The sequence below is a fragment of the Balearica regulorum genome, chromosome 10 (genome assembly GCF_011004875.1).
Source record: "Balearica regulorum gibbericeps isolate bBalReg1 chromosome 10, bBalReg1.pri, whole genome shotgun sequence".
Lineage (NCBI taxonomy): Eukaryota > Metazoa > Chordata > Aves > Gruiformes > Gruidae > Balearica > Balearica regulorum.
This window is the reverse complement of record NC_046193.1, coordinates 3,658,162-3,675,851: the sequence shown is the minus strand read 5'-3', so window position 1 is coordinate 3,675,851 and position 17,690 is coordinate 3,658,162. Positions and strand designations below refer to the sequence as shown.

Genomic DNA, 17,690 nt, shown 5'->3' with positions numbered 1-17,690 from the left:
TATCTTGCTTTTAATATTTGATGTTTCGTCTGGTGCCTTGATATTGGCTCATGGTTATGCACTGCACGAAGTCCAGTCGTTAGGTTATTAGAAATTGCAGCATGTCTTTGAGCTGAGTGGCTTTTTTTGGGGCTACGTTGCAGTCACTATCGGGAACCATTTCTGGTTTTGCTGTTATTAGTCAGCTTATGTAAATTATTTGTTTCCTTGCTAATAGCTTCTTTTCAGAGCAATTTTGCTTTAAAAAGAAATTAGAAGAAGATAGAAGAATTAAAACCAAAATGGCAAGATGGGGAAATGAATGAAACATGTTGTGAAGCATTCAGTGCTTCTTGGCAGTAATAAATCCGGCACGGTGTCTTGGAGCTGAGTGTAGATCAGGAATCCCAGGAGATGTGAATTTACTTTCCTGAACTGCCACCAAACTGTCTGGGGCAGGAACTTCAGCCTTTTGCTGCCTCATAAAACTGAGATAAAGTTGCTGATGCATTTCTATAGCTAGAAGGAGGATGAGAGATAGAAACTCGTTGTGGAAATGCAGGTTGGTATGTGTCTGTTCCTAACACTCACATTAGACGCATCTCTCTATAAGAAAGAATGTTAAGCTCTTCGATTACTTTATTTTTAAAAAAGTCATGGATTTAGAGTTGTATTTCTGTACTTTGTGTGACTTAAGAGTGATTGTTTTGATTGCAGCCTAGACCAGGGAAGGTTTTCGTAAGGGTTTTTGCAGTCAGCTTGCTGCTTTTCCGATGCTGAGGGGGTCCCTGTGCTGCGGGGTGCCAGAACTCAGGCGGGCAGGACACGGTGACTTGGGCAGCTGATGCTGTCGGACGTGAAGAGGGAGGATGACAAATGAGGAAATGGAGAGGGAGTTAATTTGTTTCCTGGTTCTGCCACTTCTGTGCCCCTCTTCGGTATTTAGATCGAACTCTTTTGAGCATTTGACTCAAGGAGGTTCTAAATCCTGTCATAAGGGTCTGTTGGCAGCACTGCCGAACGGACTCATAGAAATAGTAGCACCAGCAGCGTAAAGCTTACAGAACACCTGCTCGATGATTTGTGATTCCAAAGGCTTTTAATTTGTGGACAAATTTCCTAAAATTTATGTCAACAAATGTCAGCAAGTGATATTAATGAAAACAGGTAATGAGATTCATTACACTTTACAGATAACTTTGTTGTTCCAAGATTAGAAGGAAATTATTATTCGTTGAGGTTCATTCACTAGTGAAATTCAAATTCAGCTTGCTGAAACTAGTAAATGCTCTCATTACACATTCTCCTGCTAACAGACTGCATTCTCTTAACTGATGTTACTTGAATATGGCCCAAACAGAATTTCAACGTACCGCATCCAAAAATTTTTCAAGTAACGTACGTGATAAAACTGGGAGGTCACGGAGGCATCCATTCTTGGTGTGAATGTTTTCACTTTGTGTTTCATGTTCGATGTCTGGTTTAATTTAAAAAAATAAAAAATAATAAAAAAAATCATCTTGTGTCAGTAAAACAGGTACTTTAATGCAATGTATATTTATGTGGCATACCTGGTGCCGAAGCAGGTGTTTGTTTTACTTAGATACCCTTTAAACAAGTGTCGTGAAGACTTCATGACCTAACGAAGACTCGTGTTGGATTACATCATAGTGTGCTTGATGACATCATTATACGTAAGGAACAAAATAGACCTTCCTTAGCATTTGATCAAAACCATATCAGTAATCACAATTTACTGTGAATGTCCCCTTGCCTTCCCCAATTTCTCAGGTAGGGATAGTTTCCTCAGAAACTAAATCTGTTTGTTGCTAGCTATTAATTTGAATGGAAAATTTGACTTTTTCATCTCTCTGTCGCTAGATGTATAATGCTTCTCAGATTGAAGTGGAAGGAAAAAAGGCCTGCTGTCACTTCTAGCTTTTTCAAGAAAGAAAAGCAAAATAGCGCACAGAAATTTGCTTCCAAAGCTGGAGAGTAAAATCCCACTAAAAATGTTGAATGAGATCATGGGTTTGAATTTTCTATGTTGCAACAGCAGTAACTGCACTAATATTTCTAATTCATGTTGTGAAGTTCTGAGAATCTGTGGGAGATCTATAGAAGTTGGTGGGCCTGGGCAAGTTCTACCAAAGCGTTATGTAGCAGTTGTAATGGCAGGGATTGTCTCATAGTTACGTGTGAAATAAATGGACCTGGTGAAACAAGGCAAAGAAAGTGAAATCATAGTTGAGGTGATACTATGTGGTGTTTTACTTTTTAGTTGCTGTGAAGACCTAGGTAACGTGATGCTAGGAATGCTCATCACTTGAGAAGAGAGTTTGAGACCAGGGTGATAGGGGCTCGGGAGATAAAATACAGCTCTGTGTTCTGTGTCACCTCTGATTGCCGTTGGAGTTCACTAACCAAAGTAGTTGGTTTATCTCTATTCATTGAGTTCAACAGCAGTTCAGCATCACTCTGAAGCCTTAATTTCCTTGCTGAACTTTTTTTTTCTTTTTTTTTGCATTTGAAGTTACATATGCAGTGATTTTTAAATTACATTGTTTACAGGCTTTGCTATTTGAAATGTTTATCTACTTTTCTGGATGCATCAGAAAATGTACAGAAGAAAGTTATAAGTAATGAATGGTTTATTTGCACAATTAGTGCAAATGGAAATTCTCCATTTTTCATCTCATAATTTAACCAGATGTGAAATATTCTCTTAAAAGTTTTATGGGGTTTTTAAATTGTTGCTTGAGTAGTGATGTGCTTTTGCTATTTTTGCAGCATCAAAATCATTCGCTGTTTGTCATGCTCCATTTGGTTGCAGTGGAGATGACTGTCAGAGAAACACAATTTTCCAGGAAGCATTAATTGAAATGACGGTTTTATATTCAGTGTGCAGTAGCTGACAGATGTAGATAAGGAACAGAGAAAATTCATTATGTGGCGTTTCTCCAGTTTTTTAATCTTTTTCTTCCTCAAAAAAAGCAACAATCTCTGTATAAAGGCGTGCCAGATGAAATCAGAAATACATTTAATATACTGCACAACATCGCAGAAAATGTTTTCTATGTAATTGTTTTCATTCTCCCACAAATTTCAAACAAATTTTGGGGAGAATGTTTGGAAACTGAAACCTTAAGTGCTGGAAGCATCAGTAGTAAGTTTTCACAATATTTCCTAAACCTGTGTATACTTTCTGTATATATAAATTTAACCCAAATCTGCATAATCATTCTAAAACACTTGGGTCAAGCAAAGAAGTCTTGCACAGCTTCTACATAGAAAAGCACTTCATTTTTTTAAGTATTAGTGCTTGTGTGGGCAAGTGAACGTAAAACCAGCCAGCCTGTGGCTTATTGTCATACAGAATATAAAATGGAAGGCTGCTTCTTTTGCCAGTAACATATAAAATGTGAAGTCATACTGAACTGGTATTTCCATTCACTTTTTTTAACCCCCACCGGTTTTTTTTCACTTCCTTAGGTGTTTTATATCTTCATATAGAAATGATATTTCAAATTACTTTCATTTGCAGTGCTCTTTCATTATTGTCACAGGACTCTACTTAAGGGACAAGTGAGTAGTAAAAAAAAAAAAAAAAAAAAGTAATATTTAGGAACAGTAATGAAGTCAGTATGTGTAATCTGAAAAAACCCCATAAAAAATCTAGCAGCAGGAAAGGCATCTCCTGGTTAAAAGCACTGGTGAGGGCAGATGTCCACTTCCAGCTCTCGCTGTGCTAATTGACGTTGTTACCATCTGCACCGCCTGTCAGCGCGCACTAGCTGGGCAGCAGCATCCCGCGGATCTGCCAGCGCGACAGAAAGCGTGAGTGACCTCTAATCCTCTTCGAGCAACTAAGGCTGGCTCAAAACACCTTTAGCACTATTTGAAATAAAGTTTCTGAATAAAGCAGATTATTTGAAAAAGGAGCGCCCCCCTTATCGCTGCTGCTGGCAATAGTATGGAGAATTTATGGAAGCGTTTGTAACAAACACCTTACATTGCCTCAGATTCTCAATCACGTTTGCCTTAGCTGTACCTTTGTATAACTTGGGCTTCTCTATGTATTTTATTGTCCCTTTCTGACCTTATCTCTAGAGTAAGGCTTAGGACTTACGATGTGATTTCAGATTTCATCAATTGGTCTGTAGAGTTCTTCACGCTTTCCTTTCCTTTCTCTCAGTATAGGAGTGTAAGTTCTGGCAATCAGTGGGAGAAAAAAAACCCACAAAATTTTGCTGAATAGTTTTTTTTTGAGTGATGGCCAGATCTCAGGAGAAGGGAAGCTTTATGGCTTGAACTGAATGTTGAATTTCATTTTCCAGTATTTCTGTTATTTACAAGAAGATAAATTTCATAATTAAAGATGAATATACTTTTTTTTATGTATGAGACTGATGAGTAATTTGACTGAGACAGACTTATAGAAAAGAATAAAATCACAGACATTATTTACCCTTGCCTATTTATGGGTCTTAAGGAAGATAATAGTTATTATGAAAAGTGAGAGAGTACAATGAAATAAAATTTATGTCTAAATTCCAATGTAGGTTACTTAGACTATAGTCTGGAAGATAATGGTGACCGTAAATGCTTTAAACTCAGGCTAGTCCTCAACCTTATGGTGTCTAAATTTCCGTGGTGTCTCAATGAACAATTTTTGTCTCAGAGAAAAAGCAGCTCTCCGAGTTCCAATATCCCTCTCTTGTTTGGAGGCTTCTCGGTCTGTACGGGTATTTATTTATATGTGCATTACGATCAGTAACACAGGACGGGATACGTATACTTTTTATTGCCGCCTGACAGTAAAGTATATAGTGTAATTTTGAAGTCATTAAGTCATCATGTCTAGGTAAATATAATTAGGATTGTTGAAAAATATTGCAGCTCTTCCCTGTACTGTCTCAGCCGTCCCTTTCCCACTGTGCAGTACCCATCATCTGCCTACCCGCTGGAGCGGGCCCACCGCTGTGCACATATGGTCTGTGTTGGAAAAGAGGCATTTTGCAGACATCTCTTCCTTCCACTTTCCAACGGGCTTTTGAGTTTTTTCTGCCTTGTATTGCTCTGCAAGTACTTTCCCCTTTATGTATGAAGTCACCGCTGGAGTAGGCTGTGTTCTGGGGGCCTAGTGCAAATTGTGGGTGTCATTTGTAGTGACGTTCCTTCCTTGCTTTGAAGGGCTCTGCAGCCCTCTGAAAGCTCATCAGACTGTGTGTGTTTGGTCTCTGCTGAAGGCTTGTCCCTCTGTCAGATCCCATCAGTGGTGAGCTGATCTCTCACGTGCGTTGTCCTAACTTCTGTGATCTGCGTGGCTTCACAAAAGGGCAACTACCCAAATGGCTCACAGCCTGCGCCTCGTGTTTCGTGGGGGAAAGGGTTTACCCTGCGTTGCAAGCTGCCTGGGAGCTCCCGGAGGAGCAGAGAGGTTTGGTGTGTTATTGTTTGGGTCGTGGGGAATAACGCAGACACACTTCTTCATGGCTGGAACCTGTTACGGTGTCACTAAGCGCTAGGTACTGAAAATTAAATGAAGTGAGGTAATAATAACTACAGCATGCCTTTATCTGGGAGAGGAAGATAGTGTTTCTTAGAAGCTGAAGGTGAAATGAAAGTTTGATGAGTTAACCAAGAGCCAGAAGCTACACAACAGCTGTAATTATAAACCTTACGTGAAAGGTGAGTCAACATCTCTGCCTGCACTGTGGCACGATTGGTATGTTCAGGAGAGCATCGCTTTCGTCTCGGGGAAATTGCGCTTGGGCCTGGTGCTTTCATCCGAGAAGTGACGTACTGGCCCATGCACGCTGCTGGGACCAGTTGCACCAGTCCCGAATGAACGCGACGTAAAGCTGAGTCCCGTCAGCACACGAGGATCCTGACTTGTTTTGCCTGACGTCTTGAAGGGCTTTCCGTTCCTGAAGTACCCTGTAGGTGTTGATACCCTTTGGGCAGGCAAGGGCTCACCCTCGACTGCCTGAGGAGAGGGATCCTTCCAGCGTGGGGTCCATCGTTTCCTCTTGCAGGCACCTTTGTATCCCTTCGAGGCCAACTCTGAATTTAAGTATTTTTGTTGTGTCACATTAGAGTGAAAAAGCATGAATAACTTTACGTTGCTGATCACATTCAAAACCTACAGTTTTGTAAAAGTTCCAACTGATATCAAATATTATTTGGCAGATATATGTAATGATTTACTTTACTGCAGTTCTTTATGCTGCTGAGAGCGATACTTAGCCACCGTTATTCTACGCTAGCACTTGCAAGTCTTTCTTTTTTTTCTTTTTTCCTGAAAAGGTGCTAGACATGCATTCATTAATATAATTCAAAAATAGGAAAAAAAGCACCGAAGTGGGTTGTTCAGCGCAACCACACATTCTTACACTGTATCCTTAAATTGAAATGTTCTTAAGTTGAACTATCATGCAAAACGCATGCATTTTTATATCGATTTAAGGAACTGTATCATTTTCTTTCTACTTTCTTTGCATATGTAACCTGTGACTTCCGCTGTCTTTTCTTCACTTAACAAAAATTTGATGCAATTCATTCCAGCGATTGTGTGGCAGTACGTAGGCACCAAGAGAGGCTGCTTTGAAGTGGAACAAGAGATGCTTTATTGGTTTATACTTTGAGGTCAGAACAAAGATATGTACGCTGCTTCTACGGACATTACCAAAAGCCGCCAATAGCTATTCCAACTTCATCCCAAATACAATTTATTTCTGCTTTATGATCTATTTTCAGAAGTCATTGCTTACATGTATGTGTCTGTCTATATACGTAGGTCTTATTAACGTAAACCGAATAATTCAAAGACTTTTTTATGATTAAAACTGGCAGGAATTAGTACTAAATAGAGGCTATAGGGATTCTGTTCAGAACGTAAGGACAAATCATCTTGCAGAAGCAAAATTAAAGTGGAATATCTACCTATTTGTTAATATGCCACAGATAGTACAGTCTATAGTTGTTCTTGGAGAAATAGTTTATAGGAATGAAGATATAAATGGGTATTTTTTATTTCACTGCAATTTTAATTTAATTTATTTTATTTTATTTACAGGATTAGCTGGCACTGCTGCAGACCTAGAAAAAAGAAAGCTTATTTTTGGAAAAAATTTTATACCTCCAAAGAAGCCAAAAACATTCTTACAGCTAGTCTGGGAAGCGTTGCAGGATGTGACTCTTATTATCTTGGAAATTGCAGCCATCATATCTTTGGGACTTTCGTTTTATCAGCCACCTGGAGAAGGGAATGAAGGTAAAATCTTTTTATAGAAGTCGTTTGTGTAAACTTAAGTAAAATCAGTCCTATATGTCAGAATAATTCCATCCCCACCCTCCAGAAGGTCACTAACAGGAAATTTCCATGCGGTTTGTTCCTCTTACCGTTACATCTGGTACTGACATATTTTTTTGTATGCTTGACATTTCTTTATGCAAATAACTGAACCTCGTGACATGTGCTACACGAGCTACAGAAAAATCATAATATTCTTATAAAACTGGAGTATTTTGGTTTCTGTTTTCACCTTTGAGCTTGTGTTTGGTGTTTGTTTATTCATCTTAGATTGTTCTTTACCACATTATAGAGGAGAAATATCTAATTGCTTATATAAATACCTTATATACATGAAGATGGACAGGTCTTAAGCTACTTTATGTATATATACCAGCTGAAGACTGTCTCGTTGTAGTATTTTTAGTGGGTACGGCTAAGGCTAGGGAGCCTGGGCTCAAAAGCGACTATTAGATGCTAGGTCATGTACTTATAGACTATATGCTGCAGAATCCTTCTGTGCTATCAGTAGAAAGTTTTAACACTCTGTCCCCTCCTTTCTTCCCCCCCCCCCCCCCCCCTTGGAAAGTACTCTTGAATTCACATGCTTAAAATATTTGTTCCTCTACATAAATGCAAGATTTCTATTTTTGGCAACTGATCCAGATTTTCCCCCCCTGCTCTCTCATAGACTTATAAAGCTGGATAAAACATGCTGTGTGAAGTGACGTGAATGGCTTGGCAAATCTATGAAGAATGTCTTCCTCTAAATATAGCCTCAAAATGCTTTTTACATTTGCTTCAGTTTCCTTTGGCTACTTTCCTTGCAGACCCTTCCTTCCTTTTCCATTCACAAGCAGAATAAGCACGTAGCTACGCATAGCTCTTGTAGCATATTTATGATTCTTTAATCCTCTGTATAAAATCAGGAATATTTTATTGCTTTCTCACTGAATATATGACTTGATTCAGCAGGTGTCTGATTTAGGCATGAAAAGATAAAGGAGTTATTTTTTAACTGAAGAAAATGTTATTTTTATTACTTCATCGAACTGGATATTACTATGAATACCTTGGGGACATTGTAAACCATGAACCAAGCTTTACAAAATTAGCATTTAGTTCTGCAAACTTTTTTCTTAGGCATAAAACTGCAGGCTACCCTCTTATTTTTTTAGTTTATTTGGTGGGAAATTAATTTTGAAAATAGAATTATTACAGGTTTTAGGAAGAGGGGAGTTGTGTCATTAGACGATGGGTTTTTTTAAATTTTCTTCTTATTATTTTGATACTGCGTTTAAAATATTTCTTTTCCCATGGGAAGGTATGACACATTTGAGGTTCTGAGATAGTCTGAAAAGCCCAGCAGCACAGCCTGGGAAAAAGTTTTTGTGTTTTCCCACAGCACAGTATTTTACAGTGGTCACTGTTTTCCCTGTGTTTTAGAATTGTTTTCCTGGAAGGTTCTGCCATGTTTCACACAGGGAGAATAAATCAAGTTAGTGAATATCTTTTAATCCAACTTTTTGAACACATTTTCAAGGTTCTTTACATTTTTTGGAAGTCTTTGAGCAGCTGTTTAAATGTGAGAGATTCTCTTTCATTTTAAAATTAGTATATTCTAAACTGCTGCCAAGGATACCTAGAGTTTTTTACAGAGTCATAACCACTGAAAAATTGACATATAAAGCTCGATTTTTGCTGTCGGTGAAGCGGCGTGTAGTCATACTTGAAGTTGATTTGGTGGTTTTGCATAACCTTCAGTAACCAATTATAAAATAAAATTATATGTTAATGTTGAGTAGAATTCAAATGAACTTTTAATGAAGAAACGAAATACGCTGTTTGGCCTACACTTAAGCCAATTTATCGAACAACTTGGACTATTTCTTGAATTGAACATGAACCTGGATTCCGACCAAGCATGGGCCTGAGGAGACTGTCGTTGTTTGAAAGAGCAGGAACGGGTGTGCTTTCTGTCGGGTGAAATCTCTGCTTACTTGTCTAACCCTCACATTCATTATACACCGCTATAGTCCATCTGTGCATTGCTGTTGTAACAGAGCATATGGAAAAAAATACCGTGTAGTGTGTAACATCCTGCCAGCAGCCTGCGTTATGCCCGACCTCACTTTCCGGAGGTGAGAGGTGGCCTTGCCTGCGGGAGGCAACAGGGAATTACTCTTCCCTACCTGCCCGTGACTGGGATAAGGGACAAATGCTCCTTTGGGAAGCAGGAAAACCCATATTTTCCTTTTCTGACTCTTCCCAGAATGAAAATTACTCATTGAAATGTACATTTATTTACAAGTTTTATGGTTTTTCTTGAAAAGAATATATTCTGAAAATACCACCCAGTGTTAGGAAGGGGAGCTGGCATTTCTTCCTGTCTGCTCTTGCACTTGTCCAACTCCTCCACAGCCTATTTCAAAAGTTTCTCAGACAGTTTCTGGATGAACTTAGGAGCTGTGCTGTCCAGCGCCCCGGCTGATGCCTTTGTGGGGAACAGGGAGAGGCAGCGCCGCTCCCCGCTGCTCAGGTCTCCCCCAGATCTCTGCGTGGAAGCGGTGGGGGGGGCTGTGGAGCTTGCTCACGGCCGCTGAAGCTTGGTCTGTGGGCTGACTGGCTACTGGGCAGCTTCGCCGAAAGCTTTAGAAAGAATTTCTCTTTCTAGACGATGCATTCCTACCAGTGTGCGTGTGTGTGTATCTGTCCCTAAAAGTTGTTGGCATTTGCTTTTCCTGACTGATGGCAATGTGAACTGGACAGCTTGTGACATTCAAGTTTGTCTACAGCTCAACAAAAAGTCCCCTTTGAGCAGCAGGACACTACTTTTTGATGCACAGTTGGTTTATAGCATATAAGACAGCCTCCTCTTTTAAATTCTATTTTTTTCTTTTGTTTTTCAAAATGAAATGCATTTTAATTTTGAAAATGCATCAAGACGACTGTTCTCCTTCCCGCACTGATTTGCCCAGTCATCACTGCTAATTATCTGAACTCATCAACTCATTGTCATTCACAAGGACCTTCCAGAGTCTCAAAACAATTGGAAACATACATTCAGTACTGTTGCAATGGAAAAGACTTAAAAAAAAGAATTAAAGAGGGCAAAACATGTATGAGCAGAGAGGTGAGTGGGATGGCAAGGGGAGGTGGTCAAGAGCAGCCCGTTTCCACGCAGGTCCGTGGCGGACGTAGTGACACCGTGCGTTTCTTACCGCAGTGAAGTTTGCACTGCGGATTGGCCTTGCGTAGCACAAGTAATCGTGCTAAAAGTGCCTGTGATCATCTTCTGCCTTTTTGATGGCTTTGAGATCTGTGACTAGGACAGGACAGTGAACAGAGCACAAGCCTTTGTGTCGGAGACAGAACGACGTGAAAATGGATCTGTCCGCAGAAATAACTTTGTCAATGGCAGAAGCGTTAGCATTCGCCAAACGCTTTTTTTTTCCCTTTGCTCAAAAAGACCTTGGTCTGTCTTCTGGAGCAACTTGAATGAGAAGTCAGGCCAGGGAGTTGTAGCGGAAGCCATAAAAGATGGTAAGTCTTGGGAAATAGCAGAGAGGGGTTTGGACAGGCTGGACTCTACAATGAGAGCTGGGTATCTTTTATTTTCTGTTATTGTCAAATACACAAAGAGACCTGACTAAGAGATGACAGTGGTACAGTGCAAAGTCATTAGCAGCCACCAAAGGGGGTGGAAAAGCATCTGAAAAAGCCAGTGGAAAGCCAGGCTGTGATTTGATTTAGCCTCTTCAGTCTTTATTGGGAGTGGAGCCGTGTGGACATTACCCAGTCGTAAGGACTGGTCGTGCTGCGCTGACTCACAGCGCGCAGTAAGCCCAGACGTTCGACATGGCCGGGCTGTGCCAGGCTTCCTGGCGAAGCCTCTTCCCTGAGCCGCGTACTTTCCAGCAATGGGGAGGGAAAAATTGGATTTCTTGCATGCTGGACATCTTGATATTCAGCATTTAAAAAAAACAAAACAAACTTTACATGAAAGCTCAAATAAGAAAGGGATAATAGAAGTAAAATTTTACAGAATGTTTAAAACTGGCCAATTGTTTTCTTTCAGCATTTTTAACTGACACAATACTGTCTTGCAATATTTCATTTGCTTGTTGCTTAGGACTAACTTGAAAAGTTCTGATCATCTACAAGTGACAGTATTTTTTTGTAGGAATAAGGGAGAATAACATCAAAATAAGAGACTTCAAAACAAAATGTCAGGGAAACAGCACATTGCATATTTTTTTAATCGAGCGTATATATACGCTGCCTTTATATCTAAAATATTTCTATCTGCCTTTCACATATCCCAAACTTTTAGCTACCAATGACCTTATTAATATAAGAAGTTGAAGTTATCTTTAATTTTTAGAATCGATATAACTCTTTCTTTTTGGACAGTTGAAAGCTACTTTAATTTTTGAAGCCATAACAGAATTAGCATTTAACTGTTTTCTGCAGTTTAAGCGCAAAATATTTTTCTCCTGAGGCTTTTGAAGGAGGACTAAATGATAAAATCCACACATCCAAAAAATATTGGAGTGCATGAATTGCTTCAGGAACCTTGTACAAGGGTACAGTCTAATGTTTGTATGGTAGTGTGTTTTAGGCAGTATTAGGCAGTTCTAGGCTCAAAAGTTCATTTTCTATGTGTATTTCTAGATTGGCTGTTATTTCCCATTTTAAGATATAAATGTTGATACATTGCCAAATTTAAGTCCTTTGACCGTAGCATAATTGCATTTCCAAACGTCTGTGAGGCAGTTTGGTATTATCTTGAGAAGTACTACTGGAAACAGGTGACATTTCTGCAGTTTTGAAGTATCAGTAGTGACATTTCTCAACCAATCTTAACTGGAAGAAGCAGTAATCTAATGGTGACAGTACATGAAGTTTTTGTTCTACTACAGTTCTTCTTTTAAGATATGGGTCAATCTTGGAAAACATGATTTCATTTTCTGCTGCAATCACAAAATCTGATGTACAGGAATCACTAGATAATGGTGTAGTTTTCTTTTTTTGCTTCTCCAGAAGCCACTTCAGTTCCTGTGTTTTCATCTTTCTTAGCAAGAGTGAAAGTTTCAAGAATTTTGTTCTCAGAAGCTATGCTAGAGTTGTTTTTATGATCTGCTTTGCATTTCCTTTTACCATCTGACAGGCCATTAGGAGCAATTGAGAACTTCTGCATAAATTATTGTCAGCCCTGTGGCAATTACTGCTCTCATTACTGATCCACACAGAATCCTTTTTCCACTCTTTCAAAAAAGTGCAAAACTGCTGCTGCGTTTTAGCAAATGTATTTTGAGAGGAAATTCCTGGTGGAGATGTAGTCTCTACTACAGTGATGAGCACATTGGGGATGCGACTTAGGCAAAAAATACTTTGCTCTTGCATTGGGTTTGCGTGGCGAGGTTTTGGTAGCGGGGGATTTACGGGGTGGTTTCAGTGGGAAGCTGCCGGAAGCTTCCCCCATGTCCGATAGAGCCAATGCCAGCTGTTTCCAAGATGGACCCGTCACTGGCTGAGGTTGAGCCCGTCAGCAATGGTGGTAGTGTCTCTGGGATAACATATTTAACAAGGGGGGAAAAAACACAAGAAAACTGCAGCTGAAGGGAGGAGTGAAAACATGTGAGAGGAGCAACTCTGCACGCACCAAGGTCAGTAAGGGAAGGGGAGGAGGTGCTCCAGGCACTGGAGCAGAGATTCCCCTGCAGCCCATGGAGAAGACCATGGTGAGGCAGGCTGTCCCCTTGCAGCCCATGGAGGATGATGGTGGAGCAGATATCATTCGTGAAGAACTGCAGCCTGTGGGAAGGACCCACGTTGGAGAAGCTGGTGGAGGACTGTCTCCCGTGGGGGGGACCCCACGCTGGAGCAGGGGCAGAGTGTGAGGAGTCCTGCCCCTGAGGATGAAGAAGTGGCAGAGACACCGTGTGATGAACTGACCACAACCCCCCTTCCCTGTGCCGCTGGGGGAGGTGGAAGGAGAGAATGTGGGAGTGAAGTTAAGGCCGGAAAGAAGGGAGAGGTGGGGAAAAGGTGTTTTAAGATTTGGGTTTGTTTCTTGTTACTCTGTTTTGTTTGGTAACAAATTAAGTTAATTTCCCCCCAAGCCAAGTCTGTTTTGCCCATGATGGTAACTGGTGAGTGATCGCTCCCTGCCCTTACCTCGACCCACGAGCCTCTCATTACGTTTTCTCCCCCCGTCCAGCTGAGGAGGGGAGTGAGAGCGTGGCTGTGGGGGCACCTGGCCCCCAGCCTGGGTCAACCCACCACAGCTCCTCAGAGCAAAATCCTGCTGGGTCCCGGGTTAATAGATTACAGGCTCTTGAGCCTATGATATGTAAAGAGGATTTAATGAATATATGGGATCCCAGCCTCATTTTTTTTGTTATGTAAATTAGAGTTAGTCCAGGACTAAATTTGAAATACTTGTCTTTGTATATCAGTGTATGGTGAAATCATTTTTGTATACAGTTTGTTAAGAAATACCAACTATCCTGTTTTTAAAGACAGTATATGAATAGAAAGAGCTGCTTCCTGAGATCAGGTACCTGGGCTGTGGTCTCAAACCATTATGTTGTTTGAGGAAATGAAACCTCCTCTGGGAAGGAGAGCTCAGACTCGGCCAGAAACCCACCAAGGGGGTGAGCAATGGCAGTGCTTCTCTGAGTCGCCCCCAGATCTCTGTCTCATTTTGGGTGCAGATCTGCAGGAATCTCCCGCCTGTGGGGTTTTGGTTTTTTGGTTGGGTTTTGTTTGTTTGTTTTACTCTTTCTCTGCTGAAACAGTCAGTTCTTCTTGCAGGAACGACTTCATTGCAATTTGCATTTCTTCCGTCCCTTTCTGAAGCCGTCTTCATAGCGTCTGCCTTGGAATTCAGAGCAAATCGGCAGCATTGCCCAGGTTTGGTGCGTTCCCCGTCTATATCCTTGTTGAACTGGTTAAAAATTTTCAGTCTTCTGGTAACACCTTCACTAGCAATTTCTGAGCCTTCCTGAATGCTCTGCCTTGTTACTGTCTTCAGGCCTTGTACCACACGTGGCTTTTGTTGCCCCGTTGCAAAACCCACTAATGTCAACACCTGACAACCATCTACTGTTTACATGAATGTAACAAACCTTTTAACTTTTCTTCCTTGAATTCTGTTGCCTTATGTGCATTACAAAGGGGGAAGAAAGTAGCCTGAGGTGAGATGTTTTAACATCCCAGTGTTAAATGTGAGGCCGCAGGCATGATGTCTGTTTTCAAATGTACGCTTCTTGGCAGCTAAGGGGGAAAAAAAGGAAAAGTCTTTTTGGTTGAGGTACCCTCTGTTAAAATTCCCAAGGCAAAACTCTGTGTTGAAATCTAAGTTAAATGGTCGGTTACATTGCTTAATACTGCTCAGCGGAGGGTTGGCTGGGTTAGCCTTCCCCTTACTCATGCAACAAGTTAATGAACGGGAAAAAATACAGAAACAAGGCACAGTGCCCTGAAATTTGGGCCTCCCAGCCGCTCGCATGAAGCTGTTGGTGGTGTTGATACGCTGCTGCTGCTCGGGGCTGTGGCGGGGGTGCCTGCTCACCTCTCATGACTTAGGTTCCTTACAAGAGACTGTATTTCCTGGTGTCCACCACTCAGTTGTTTTCTTCTCGTGCCTATAATGTGCCGCATTGCTCGGTCAATGGGGCTTAAGTTGGAGGTTTAAATCAGAAAGGGTATCTGTATAGTTGGAGAGAAGATACAGCTGATCCACAGCTCCCCTGAGGATGGTTGCTTATCTTGTTTCTGTGCTGAGTCCCCCTGTTGAGGTGGTACTCTCTTGTACTCATGGTACAACTGTTTGTTCTGTGCATGTCTAGCCAATCCTATCCTCCGTACGGGTAAACCTGAACAAGTACACGTGTACGGATTGAATGGGCAGCAGGTCACGGTCAGACATGGCCGTGCAAGAGCCAAGGTGCTCACCAGTGCTGGATTCGCCAGATAGCTGTAAAGGTCTTTGCTACAGAAGCAAAGGCAGACATGTGATGTTTAGATAAAAACCTCTGTAGGAATCAGTCTGGGGGGGAGGGAGGGGAAAACAACCCCAAACTTACCCCTGCCTTGTCCCGATCTATTGCCTGGGGTCTGAAATGCTGTGCTGTTCTCATCTTCCCTCTGGTTACTGCCTATGAAGATGGGACTCAAAATACGTCTCTTGACGTCTCGTCACGTTGAGCAAGTCTGTAGCAATAAGTCATGGTGGGAAAGATTTGCCCAGCCATTAGTGCAGGTATCTGTGGAAGGAAGTGACAAAAAGTAAAAATGTCATTCTTGTATATAAAAAAGAGTATATATGTGTATATATATAAAAGAATATAAAGCAACTGGCAACAAACTTACCTTTTTTAGTTAGGACCGAAAATGCTGAATTTAATACCAACTAGTATGAGTTTCTGTCCAGTTTGTAGTCTGTACTGGTGTAAATTTTTTAAAAAATATTTACATCTATTTGGGTCAGTCCACTTCTCCTCCTCTACCTTTGATGCAGATTCTGCTGGAGCAGGACGGCTGCAATAGGCGGGCTGCTGGGTTTCGGCTAGACTCGAGTACGGCGCCGGGTTATAAAGATACGTTGTCTGTCCCAGTTCCTCAGCACTTATAGGTGGAATCTCTTGGATTAAAAAATATTGTAATAACATGTAATTAAAACATTGTTCCTTCAAAACATTTCAAAATTTTGTTGTTATGGGCAGTATCTTTTTGTGGTTTTAGTTCTCAGCTTTCCTTAGATCACCTTCTGGGTTTATTGCTTTTCACGTGACATCTAGGGATCCCCTACTGAAGGGGATTTCATCCTAATAACATACAGCAGACATTCAAGCATTCCCCTGCATCCAGGGGAAAATAAGAAATACCACCTTTCTAATATAGCTCTAAGGTCATGCTAAAAATTTCATTAATTGTTCTATATTTGCATGTCTAAACAGCTGAAGTTTCTCATCCAGCTTTTAACCTTTTCCATAAATTGTGGGTTTTTTTCTTTTACCCAAGAGCATTTCCTACCCACCGTTGGCTGTATTTCCAATCAGCCAAATTCCTATGCCAGTTTATTATTATTCATGTGCGGAGTTTGTCTTCTGCTCTTGTATGAATTTCTCTGCATGTAGAGAACTAGAAATCTCAGCCTGCCATGCTGAACCAGCAGATACCAGTCACTGTCGCAGTCTAGCAAGAGGCGTGTTAAGAATAAGGGACAATGGAGAAGCGGGGGGAAAACAAACCAACCAAAACCAACCTTGGCAGAAGGTTCACCAGAAATAATGGCTCACGGCTGTATTGCCCTGTGGACAACTCTTTGAGGTTGATATCTTCAATGTATTGGTGTGCAAGAGAGGTGTGTTCCCTTTCTGTTTGGAAGGAAAGCAGCGCAGCGCTTTCCAGCTTCCCTTTGAGGACGGATGCTGGGGCTTACAGGGAGAGCGGGGCAGCCTCTGGAATTCAGGCAAGATGGCACAGGAAGGAGAAGGACCCTTTCTGTGTTGCCATGCATGGCGGGACCGCTTGACCTTAGATTCGGTAAAACTCTTCTCTCTTTCCCGGTTTTTAATCTATGATTCTCTTCCCTTCCGTTTCTTTACCAATAGTTGTGTCACAACTACATTCATTGTAGTATTTTCAGGTAGCTGATGTCTGGAGTCTCTCACTGGTTCAGTATTCAGTTCTTTGCAATTTTCTTCCTACTCTCACAGAAACATTTTTCTTTTTGAGAATTATTGCCCAGATCATAAACTTCTTATATTCTCTTTCAAGAAGTAATGTCTTTGTAGATTGATCTGTTTTTCTCTGGGGATTCTAGAAATCTTACCTTCTTCTGATGAAACCAGCTTATTCTTAAATTGTATAAATATACAAAATGCCTGCTGGGGAAACCTTGAAATAGATTCTTGTGTACGCAAACACATACTGGCGCAGGAGAAACACACAGGTGTCACTTGGGCAGGAAGCGAACGTGGGATATAAATGAATAGCAGGATTAGCGCTGCAGGAGCGCTGCCTTCTCATCTGCTCTTGGAAATGGTACTCGGCTGAGTACAAGCCGTTCCTGCCAAAGGGAAACATATTGGGTTTAGCTGTATGAATATCGATCATTTGTATTACCTTAACGCTAGAAGTGAGCGCGAGCAAAGCTACGCATGGCTCCCGATTTCATTTAAACAAGAAATACTCGTGTTCCCCCTTTGTTTAAATGACCCTAGGAGATAAGCAGTTACTTCAAAAAAGTTAAAGTAAAAGCACTGATTACTGAGGAACTTTAACCAAATTTAATTAATGTTAATTAAAAGTAACCTCAGATAAATCACATGAAAATCTTGAGCCATCCTCTGAGGAATTCAGTTCGTTTAGTTCCCAGTGAGACGCAATGAGTATAATTGAATAT

General features: G+C 41.0%; 1 protein-coding gene across 10 annotated transcripts in view; it reads left to right on the top strand.

The window, feature by feature from the left end:
- ATP2B2 (ATPase plasma membrane Ca2+ transporting 2) overlaps positions 1-17,690 on the top strand; it is a 433,201-nt gene that overhangs the window by 298,627 nt on the left and 116,884 nt on the right. For all 10 annotated transcript variants that reach the window (XM_075762785.1, XM_075762787.1, XM_075762781.1 and 7 more), the window contains one exon: positions 7,058-7,255. In XM_075762785.1, coding sequence (XP_075618900.1) covers positions 7,058-7,255 — 198 coding nt within the window. The remainder of the gene's footprint in view (positions 1-7,057; positions 7,256-17,690) is intronic.